At 34.7% G+C, this 11,385-nt stretch overlaps 1 protein-coding gene across 2 annotated transcripts; it reads left to right on the top strand.

The window, feature by feature from the left end:
- The first annotated feature begins 711 nt into the window (after positions 1 to 711).
- LOC137818544 (chromo domain protein LHP1) lies at positions 712 to 11,152 on the top strand. 2 transcript variants are annotated; one of them, XM_068622037.2, is made up of 6 exons: positions 712 to 1,333; positions 2,311 to 2,336; positions 2,655 to 2,741; positions 2,998 to 3,756; positions 10,623 to 10,683; positions 10,779 to 11,152. In XM_068622037.2, the coding sequence occupies exons 1-6, from the start codon at positions 989 to 991 to the stop codon at positions 10,824 to 10,826; spliced, it is 1,326 nt and encodes a 441-aa protein (XP_068478138.1). In that variant the 5' UTR covers positions 712 to 988; the 3' UTR covers positions 10,827 to 11,152. The 2 variants fall into 2 exon arrangements, with proteins under 2 accessions (XP_068478138.1, XP_068478137.2); XM_068622036.2 differs by having other exon boundaries at positions 748 to 1,333; positions 10,608 to 10,683.
- The last annotated feature ends 233 nt before the right edge of the window (positions 11,153 to 11,385 follow it).

The raw sequence follows: 11,385 nt of genomic DNA, 5'->3' as shown, positions 1-11,385 counted from the left end.
TGAAGTGTTTATTTTTTAAAAAACTTGTCTCAACAACACTCATGTAATGCTAGGAACCATAATAAGTTTTAATTAAGAGTAAAATAGTTTTTTTTATAGAAATAATTGTTTTGGAAAAGTTATATTATGCTATGAAGCTCAGACCCTCTTCTTAAATGACGCGTCGGTGTCCGATAGTATCAGACACTGACACTCGTATGACATTTGTAGGACACGTTTCCGTTCAATTCAAAAAGTATTTGTTAGATTTCTGACAATTATAGTACGGTTCTAACACAATTTTAAAAAAGAAAAATACATTAATTTTCTAAAATATTAAATTTTATTTTATAAATTATTATTATGATTATAAAAATAAAAAACAAATTTTCGTGAACCAATTATGAAAAACATATTTCTACTCTAAAAAAATAATCTAAAACATACTTGTGTACATAAATATTTATTATCTTTATTGTCAATTTATATAATTTATAATTATATAATATATAATATATAGATCCGTGTTCCCGTATCCAACATTTTAGAGATTTTGTGTATTTCTGTATCCGTATCCTATCATTTATATGTACTACATATTATGATAAGAAAATAAATAAATAAATAAATAAAGACGTTTGAAAAAAATAAGAAAAAAAATAAAAATTGATGAAAAATAGAATAGGCGGGGCAGGGAGGGAAACAAAATTACAAACCCCACCAAGAAATCGAGAGAAGAAAAGGATTGAAAAAAACGGAAATTAAAAAGGAAAAAATCTTAATGAGAAAGATGAAAGAAAGAGGAAAAAGGGCTAAAGAAGAAAAGCGTTAAATAAAAACCTGAGCCATGGATCACGCTTTCGGGCATAGATACACATAGATTGACAGCTCATCACCACACCACAGGGTGGACACAACTTTTGGTGCTTCCTTCTCAGTAGAAAGAAGACGATTCTTCCATTCACCAGCAAAACCAGAAGGGCAAGAACCACTGGTTAAGGTTGCTGCAATGAAGGGTGGACCCAAGAAAAAGGCCACCGCGGATGTTCCATCCGAGGTGGTTGAGCCTTCTGGGGCTGCGGATTCGGGAGGTGGAGAAGGTGGGAGTGGTCAAGTTGAAATCTTTGAGGGGAACGAGGGTACCCAGTTGCGGAACGGTGAGGATGAGGAACCTCAGGTGGAGGATTCTGAAGGGGAGGGCGAGGAAGGAGAAGGGGAAGGGGAAGAAGAGTATGGGTTGGAGGGAGATGAAGAAGAGGAAAATGTTGGTGGTACTTTTCCTGGGGCTCAAGGTGTTATTCTTGCTGAGAATTTTTATGAAGTTGAAGCTATACGTCGTAAGAGGGTGCGTAAGGTAAAAAGTTCCCATCTTTTTCTCTTCTTTGGCCATTGTTGGTACTGTAATGGAGATTTTTTTTCCTGTTATTTTGTTTGTGCTAGTTTTATATGTAATGGGTATTTTGCAGAGTTTTTTTGTTTGTTTGTTTGGTGTAATGGGTTGTGTGATTCATGTGGTCGACCTTGCTTAGATAGACTTTTTCTTGTTGTTTGGTGATTGGGGTTTATGTTTCCCCCCCTTGTTCTGCTTTGTGTTGTGTCTGTGTTTTTTCTTTTAAAATTTATATTCACTTCAAAATGAATGTTTTCTTGGTCTAGTTTAATCTGTAATGTTTTTTTTTTGTTTTCGAGGCATTTTTGGTTTAATGGGGGAACCCAGTTGCTGAATAATGTCAATTATGTCGAGCGATTCATGTAGCCGACTTTTTATGGGTTTTGTTGTTGTTCTACTTATTTTTTGGTGATTGAGGATCACATGCTTTTTCCTTATTTTGTCTTGTGTCCGTATATTTTTTAAATAATTTTATCTGCAATCGATTTAGTTTTGGTCCAGCTTCCTCTGCAATAATGATTTTTTTTTGATTTTTTTAATGGTTTAAAAAGGCTGCCTAGAATGTTGTGTGATTTATGTAGCCAACCTTTCATAGAATTTGTTGTTGTTCTTATTCTTTGATGATTGAGGGTTGTGTTTTTTCCTTGTATTGTGTCGTGTCTCTGTTTTTTTTAATTATTTGATCTGTAATGGAGATTTTTTTTAGGGTTGTTTTTGGACTAGTTTTATTAGTAATGGGGGTGTTTTTTCTTGGTCTATTTTTATCTTAATAAGGATTCTTTTGAGTTATTTTATGCTTTAATGGTGAACTTAATTTGAGTAGCCAGCCTCACTTAGAGAGAATTTGTTGTTGCTGTTGTTGTTCTTTGGTCTAACTTGTTTTTTGTCCTGTTGGGGGCTTTCCTTTATGACAATGTGGATTTCCAATGTTGCAAATACAGGGTCAGGTGCAATACTTTATCAAATGGTGAGTACCCCTTTTGCTCCTTTGTCTTTTGTTCTTATTTTATGGACTGGGTTATAATGAAAACTAACGGGAAAAGTAAAATAACCACCCATCTCATTTTGGGGGTGAAAAAAGAGGGAGTGGGAAAAAGAAAAAATGTAGAGAGAAAAAGTGATGGATGTGACTAATACTGTGATCACAAATAAAGAGTGATTACAATGAAATGGGGGTGGAAGAGATTGTGCATTATGAATGTCAATACATGAAGGAAAAAGGGTCTAGAGTGAAAAAAATTATATATGTATTTTTGCTGATCTGTTTGTTTGTTTGTCACTGAAGGAATGGGTGGCCTGAGACAGCCAACACTTGGGAGCCACCAGAAAATCTAGTTTCTGTTCCTGATGTTGTTGAAGCTTTTGAGGAGAGGTATTCTCTTTGCCTTCCATAAATTTTTTTATATCTTTCTTTGGACCCTGTGTTAAATTATGAGTACCGATGTGAAGAGGCATGTATTCCTATTCTATTTTATGTTTGTGTTCTGTTTTGCTGTGATTGTGAATAGGTTGCTTTGCTTATAAGCAGAGGTAAAAAGACTGTAGCTGCCAGAAACTGGTTGGATATATAACATGTCTAGATTGTGAAAATCACCTGTTCACTAATACTTATTTTTGTGGTTTCAAAGCTTGAAGTCAGGAAGACATCGTAAGCGCAAACGCAAGCATGTGGTGCATCATACTCAACCCAGGAAGCGGCTGGAGCGTTCTACCACTCCATACAGCCTTCGACGCTTTTCGACTAGTTCGGCTGGAAATCATACACAGTCTGCTCTACCTGTTCTTAGTGATGCAAGCCTTCCTGTTATTCCCGCCTTTCCTCAGACTGTTCTTTTTGCTGACGAATTGGGAAATGTTGCTGGCAGCAATCTTGAAAATGCCACACCTGTTAATGTTACCAAGTCAGCAATTGGTTCAGAACAAAATATTGAAAGGAATGAGGAAAATGATTATGATCCTAAGCTTAGTGAGCTTAAAGCTTCTTCTGCCTGTGGGAATGAAGCAGACAGGCTTGCAATACGAATTCCAGAAGCAATTCCTTCTGGTCCTGGGTTTGCTGGCAATAATGGTCAAACAGTTGCTAAATCAAAGGGGGTTCACATGGAAATAAGTGAAAGTGGCCGCTGTCGGGGAGCCAAAAGGAGAAAATCTGGTTCTGTAAGGAGGTTCAACAAAGAATTATATGCTGGTGAGCCTGCCAATACACAAAATCCAGTTGGAGTAGCTGTTAGTACAGCTGAGTCAGCACTACTAACAAGGAATGCTGGTACTGGTACTAATCATGCCAGACCTGCTAGCAACATCGTAAAGATTATAAAGCCAATAGGCTATTCAGCTACCGTATCCAGTGGAATGCAGGATGTTTTGGTAACCTTCGTGGCTTCAAAGTAAGTAACCGTGATTCATGATATGATTCTAGGGGTGTTTTTTTTTCTTTAATAGAATAAAGGTAGCTTGCTTACTTTGTGCTAGTGCTAAGGGATAACTTGGTTGTTTTCATAAGCTTGATAGATCTTTGGGTCAGGACACTTGGCTTTGGATTTTTCAAATTGATAATGTACTTTGTGGGCTCAACTTTGCTAAGTTAATAACGTATCGTAGAAAAGGAAAGTGTTATGCCCTTTTGGGAAAGAAATTGGAGTGGTACTGTTTTGATAGGCCAGGATTAATCGAAAAAAGCTACACTTATGGTATCTTTTTAAATTCTTAGTATGCTCAATATAGTGAAACCTTCAATGGAATTTTGATTCTTTTGTTTGTTTGATGAGAAACATGAATCCATGGAAGGATTCTTCTATTGGAATTATATCCTTAGCCCCCTTTGAAAGATTAATTGATTAGTTCATTGAATCCTAGTTCAAGATGGATGGGGCTCGATCCCACAACCTTCCTAGTAAATTGTCTAGTAAGCCTAACACAATACTATTGTGTAGCTTTTGTTAGAGTATTGAACCACTTTCACTTGGCTTCCTATTTATCATTTTCAAGGCCTAGCGAAGGCTTCTCCCCTTCCTAAGGATAATGTTAAATGTCTTCTTAGATAATACCCAGAGCCTTAGGTGTGCTTTTGCTAGACACAAATGTGTTCTATGGTACTTCATACTATTAAAACTTGATTATATATACAAATTTAATTTTGACTTTTATCACTATTTTTAGTATAAAATTAACTATTTTTGGTAGAAATTAACTATTTTAGTAAGAATAACCAAGGTTTAAAAATTGTAGTGTTATTGCAATTGTGGTTCTAGCATGGCTAGGTAGTGTCTAAAAGCCTTAAAGTTGCAACAAAAGTTGTAGTTGTGGGCTATTTTTTAAAGTTTGGCCATAACATTGGATTCCAAATTCATGTAATGTAAACCAATGTTATCACTAATTGGTTATGTCAGTGCCATGGTGGAAGACGGTGGTGGATTTTTTGACTACTGCCACAACAAGGTGGTGGCGATGCGGATTTCTCATGGTAGTCCATGACGGTCGCTTTTTGCATCACGTAATGCTAACGGAAAATGACAATAGCAAAAAAGGCGGTGGCAGCGATGCAAGGTGAGCTAGTGTGGGTGGCGACAAAAAATGAAGAAGATAGAAGAGATTGTGTTTGTTGTGTGCGGCGCAAAATGAAGAAGATAGAAGAGACCCTAAACCCTAATTTTGAGAAAAAAACTAATAAGTTTGGGCCTTGGCCCATTTCAACTATTTTAATCATAAAACCTTAAAACCCTAATTAGTCAAATTAAAATTTGAATGTGTTGTGTGCCTGCATGAAATGAGTTGTTAAACCTAATTATAATTTCAAAACCTACTTAAAATTATGTTTTTGGGCCTTTTTTGACCCATTTAAAACATTATAATTATTGCAATCCAATACATATTTTATCTCTGCCACCACAACACCTCTAATATTTCTCCCTGCCCCATTGCCCGCATTTGTTGCTTGTTATTGCGAGTCGTCGCCGCCAGTTGCCGCCGCCAATTGTTGCCTATCATCGTCGCTCGTTGTCGCCAATCATAACTAATAATTATATTATGTATAAAAAATTCAAATAACAATAACATCAAATCAAATCACCACAAATTTCAAGTTCAAAACATAAAATAACAACAAAACGCAAGAAATTGTCTATATGTATATATTGTATTTCTTTTGACCGCAATGCTTCCGTCATAACCCGTTATGGTTTCCAACTTTATAAAGGATTTTTGGGGTATTCGATATGATCAGTTATCTGATATCGATAACATTGATGTAAGCATTCATAGTCTATAACAACAATAATCTTTTCTCTTTAGGTAGGATTGGCAACATATATAGATTAAATGATATTCCATTTCCAAAACCAAGTCTTTAGAAAGGCCATTAAATCAAGATCTCTATTTAATAATTTTTTTCATTTGTTTTTCTTTGGTCTTTCTCTACCTTTGTCTATTGGGTATGATCCATTTAATTACTTTGCATACTAGGGTGTCAAATTTGGTAGTAATGATGTGTTATAGGAGGATAGCAAAGTGGTTTTTAATTGTAACCATGACAGCAGTAATAACTGCCAAAGTAGTGGTGTTTAGTGCACTATAGCGTGGCCATGGTGCAATTATGGTATAGGCTTCAAAAGGAGATAAGTCACTAACATTTAAAGTATGACTTACACTATACTAACTTTGGATGTTCAAATTGTATGTATTGCCATTGATCTTCGCAAGTACTTGGAATGATCCATTTACTCAATCTTGAAGTTTGGACTTCCTTTGAGTGGGGAACCTATCATTTCTTAGGTGAAGTCACACCCATTCACTTGGTTGGAAAATGACTTACTTCCTACACTTGTTTGTTGAATTTTCATATTGTTATATATTCTATTTTGTCTTATCCTTTTACTCTAATTTGTAGGTCTTTAACAAATTCATCTTAAGCTTATCACAACACATCATAGATCCAAAGTTAGGAAGATGTAATAGGAGAATGCCAAGTTGTGGAGTTTCCTACTTTATTGTAAGCAAACTCCATATGAGGAAGAGGATCTTTTGACTTTCTTAGATTTTTGGATATCAAACACAACCCCAAGTAGTCAAGAACGATTTCTGTTAATCACTTCTATTTGACCATTTGAGGATGACATGTTGTAGAAAATAAAAGTTTAGTTCCATCTTTTCTCTATAAATATTATCCAAAAATAATTCGAGAACTTTATATCCCTATTAGACACAATGTTTCTAGGGAGACCAAGTAGTCTAACTACTTCCTCAAAGAATATATTAGAAATTAAACAAGCATCATGAAGTTTGTTGTCTTGTATAAAGTGTGTCATCCTGAAAAATCTATCCACAACCATAAGATATAATTCTTGCCATTCTCTATTCTTTGGAAACCAAGCATAAAGTCCATAGGACATGTTAGACCAAGGAATGTTTTGGGATGAGTGATGTGTATATAAACCACGTGACATAACCTAGGACTTGGCCTTTTCACATGTAAACCAATTTGCACAACTTTGAACATCACGTTTCATATGTGGCAAAAAAATGTTCATGAAGAATGTTTAAGGTTTTATGAATTCTAACGTCTCATGAGTCTACCCTCATTACTTCATTTATAAAGATATTCCATATGCAAGGGGGAAAGCTGCATATAATCAAACTCTTCCAGACCTTTGTGAACAAGAATTTGGTAGCATTTACTTACAGTAGTGGTTTTTTTCTTCCATGGAAAGGGACCTTTGTTTGGATCCCCTATTCCTTCACACTTTTATAAGACTGTTTTTGTCATTTGGTTTTTCCTTTCTTCTTCCTTTAGCTTTCCTGGTCAATTTTGTATATCTCTTACTATTAATTTCACCTTCATCTTTCAATTTTTACTTGTTTACATGCTCTTACTGCTCCTGGATAGATGGTGATTTTGAGTGAATTATGACTTATTTATCTTGCTTTTAGTTTTTTTAGTATTTATGTTTATTATAAATTATTTAGTTTGAATCATGATATTTAAAATATTGTTCATCCTTCTTCCTGCCACGTGCTGCCATCTGTGTTTGATAACTATGACCAAGCTGTTTTAGGCAAGACCGATGTCTTTTACTTATTAAGTGGTACTTTAATTTTCTCCCAATGCGTTCATTGCTGATTTCTATCTTGCTTGCATGTCTACTAATCCACCTAAATATTCTCATCCATGCAAACATCTGTCGATTTTTTTTTATCTAATTAAAACTAGTTTCCTTGTTGATGGACAAAATTACGTGCTAAATGCAAACTTTGTTTCAATATTCTGAAAAGCCTGTGGCTTAGATAAAGTTGTTATGCTTCTGCGTTAATTGGAAATTGAGATATTATCAATTTGTGTGAAGTTTGTTTGTTAATTTTAATTGGTCAACATTGTTAGTCTTATTTGCTAAATATGCACGTTTTACATGCATTTTTTTACCAATGCAAATTAGTCCATGCTGCCCTGGCAATGATCCGCATTTTCACTATTTAAAAGCACAAAGAAAAGCCACTTAAAAGGATTATAGTGGGCTGGTGGATTGTATGATGGCTGCTATTCTAAATTTTCCTATATATATACACACATATTGTTTCTGTTTCTGTGTGATTTCAGTAAAATGCTAACTTGTACTATCCAACAAGTTTTGTGTGGGTCCACCTGCTAACTCATAGGGGATTGCTAATTGTGTAGATCACTTGTGGATCAAGAGTTTCAGTTGACAAATAATTAGATCATTGATCTGCTTTGATATTTTCTAAGATGAATGAAGATGAACTTGATACTTTCATAGTTGTCTTTGAATACCCATCACCATCACTGGACATTGCCACAATCATAGCTGGATGTTGTTGTCACGGTTGCAGGTTTCCTGAGAAACACTGTTGTGGTTGCCTTGCTCCCTGTGACTGCCATGCTTGTTATGAGTCTTACATTGCATCATGGCAAAGGTGGCAAGGTTTCTGTGTTGTAGAGGTTGAGTCTAGAGACAGGTTGACTGCATGATTAGGACTCACATCTAAAAAAAAAATGATAGGGAAGGTGGGGTTTGGGCTTGTAGGTCAATATGTGAAATGCATATATGTTTTACAATCCTTTGTTCTCAGTTTATTTGGGTCAATTGGGTGTTTGTTTGTGCCTGTTGTTTCTGTTCTTGGTGATTTATTTATAAATTATAAGTTCTAGGTCCCCGCTCCCCAATTTGGGCCAGTTTTTTTGAAAAAAAAAAACATTTATCTGATGTTTTGAAGGCCAAAGGATGAGGCCCAAATGTGTTTCATCAAATTGCGCAACTCTTTGCAATCTGAACCCTAAAAAGAGCCCCAAATTGTTGTCCTCTCTATTCTTCTGGTTCCGCTGTCTTCTCGTGCTCGCTCGTCGCTGTTGTTCTCTCTATTCAACGTTTTTCATTTTTCTTTAGCTGTTGCAGGAGGGAGAGAGCTCCTCTTTTATATTTGGATTTCAGCTGAGCCGTGGAACTGTTCCTCTATTTTGTTTTAGTTTTTTTATTGTGTTGGCTGATAATTATAATGGCAAGTGGAAGGACTGATTCTGCCTGAAAACATTGTATCTTGTGTTATGTATTAAATATAATTTTTTTATATAGTAGTAATTCAATCCGTATTGACTTACAATCCTGGAGTTGAGTTTCAATTCCCTTTCTGATCCTCGAGTTTGACAACATTGCTCTTTATAGCTTCTGTTATGTAAACACGTATGTATTTGTTTGATAATATTTTGCATTCTTTCTTATTTATTACATGCATATATTTTATTATTATATTAATTCCATTTGATTATTGAATTTGTTATTTATATGTTCTGTTTATATATCAGTATAATGATATACACACACACATGTTATATGTTTTGTCTCTTATATGCTTTGGTAGAGACCACAATTATCCTTCAGAGACAATTTTGCTTGAGTTAGGTAGGGCCATATTTATCCATGATTAATAGGAGAACAACAAAACCCCCTCTCCTATAGTGGACTGTTTGGAGGTGTAGAGTGGTCCAATTTGGGGATGCAGGTGCATCCCCAACAGACAATCCCAAGAAACAAAATTTCCCTATCCTCTCCAATCAGCTCCATGCCCACTCACCCATTAATGTTTTGCCTCTTTGACTAGAGGTTGCTGCAAGATGGGTAACCAAGTTTGGAAAATTCCGAATAGAAGCTTCCTGGCTAAGGTCTGCTGTCAGGTAGGTGTGAGACACAAGAGGTTGCCTGTGAAAATGGCCACAAAATGTGCAGTGAGATTGCTCTTAGAGAAGCACGGTGCTGCTCTGCAATGCTACTGTGCTTGCAGCCTTACTGGGTGCAATTGAGAGCTATGATTTTAAGAACTAGTCTTGCATGTATCTTTTTATTTGTTCAGCCTCTAAAATTAGAATCAGAGCAAGAGGCTAGATTTCTGAAAGGAAATATGTTGATTAAGAATAGTGTTTTCATTTTAGAATAGGTATCTTTACATATGATTTTTATTTAGAAGAATCATATTAAAGTTATATGGTATTTTTAATTTAGACAGTTGATTCCTTTTTTGACTCAACTGAGTTTGATATCCGGAGAAGAAATGTATGGGAAGAACATGATTAAATCACTTCATTCTTATTGCTTTAGACATTTGATTCCTTTGCTCATAAGTTATAGCAAGTTTTGAATGTTCTCATATGCATGTAAATTTACAATATTTCTGAAGGGTGATCTTGCCTGCTGCCATTTTTTGAAAGCATTTTAAGAGGAAAATCATTATAGTTATGTGAGAGAAACAAATGAAGCAAAATGCTTTTATTTAGTTAAAGACTTAACTGCCACAGAAGTTTGTTGAAGGTCATTGAACAAATGTAGCTATTGTCTGTTAGATAAACTTAAGTATTTAAATAAAGTAAATAAGAAGCTAAAATGAATTCAATTTCTTTACAAGTTAAAATATTAGCTTATGCATAAGTTAGTTTTTAAAGAAGTTAATATGAGAGTGTTTTTTTTTTTGCAAATCAGCTTTTTTGTAAGTTAATTTTAGCTTTTGAAGTTTATTTCATTTTTTCCCCCATTTTTCTCTTATTATAAGTGTTCAGTGAGAAGTTTCTCCAGACATGTCTGTACTCTTTGCTTTTGGCTTATATCACTTTATTCTATGGAGCCTGGGGTTTCATTTTCATTATTCAATTTTGTTCCTAAATGTGTATCCTTACTCTCTTTTATTACATCAAGACTTTGCAGGTCTATTCTGAGTATATTATATGACCTGAATTATTTAGTGATCAACTTTGCAGGTCTGATGGAACAGAAGTGATGGTTAACAACAAGTATCTAAAAGCATTTAATCCACTTCTTGTAGTACCCTATTCCTTCTCATTACTACATTTGATTACTTCATTGACAATGTTTCTAAGGCCTATTCTAACCCTTATCTTTTTCATATGTTGCAGCTCATCAATTTCTATGAGCAGCATCTTCGCTACAGCCCTACATCTTGACTGAATAAAGTATTGAAGGTTCTTTGAGTATGTAGTCAGATTTGACCACACTTAGTTATTTGTAAGATTATCTTTTGTAGATGCAAAAGATGGTAAAGGGTAAGAAATGCGTTGTTTGTTAGTTACATATAGGTGTTGACATTTTAACCAGTGGTTGTCTTTCTACATACTGTGATGCAACCTGATGGCATAAAGAACTACATATTTTCAGTTCCTCAAGAAATGAGGATTGGACATAATAGTTTCTTAAGAGTTAGTTAGTCAGGAATGAAAAACTATTTTGGATACTGTCGAATTTTATGGAAATTTATAGCTATTTATTATCAGTTTATGTTTGTCTATTATATTTTAAATGCTGCTTGATTGAATTGAATTCATTCTAACCAAATACAGGAAAATCCACAGTTAACTGCATGTGAAATTACTAAATAAAATGCTATGTTTCATCTAGTTTTCTTCCTACTTGAGATGCAAACTTTGTTGGAAATTTTTTATTTTTGCAGCACTCAGTTTTCAGAAGTTATTTTGGATTTCTTATTAATCCAAGTTAAGTGTAGTG

This window comes from Phaseolus vulgaris, chromosome 10 (genome assembly GCF_051622355.1).
Source record: "Phaseolus vulgaris cultivar YP4 chromosome 10, ASM5162235v1, whole genome shotgun sequence".
Taxonomy (NCBI): domain Eukaryota; kingdom Viridiplantae; phylum Streptophyta; class Magnoliopsida; order Fabales; family Fabaceae; genus Phaseolus; species Phaseolus vulgaris.
The sequence above is the reverse complement of the archived record's forward strand: the minus strand, read 5'-3'. Positions and strand labels throughout refer to the sequence as shown.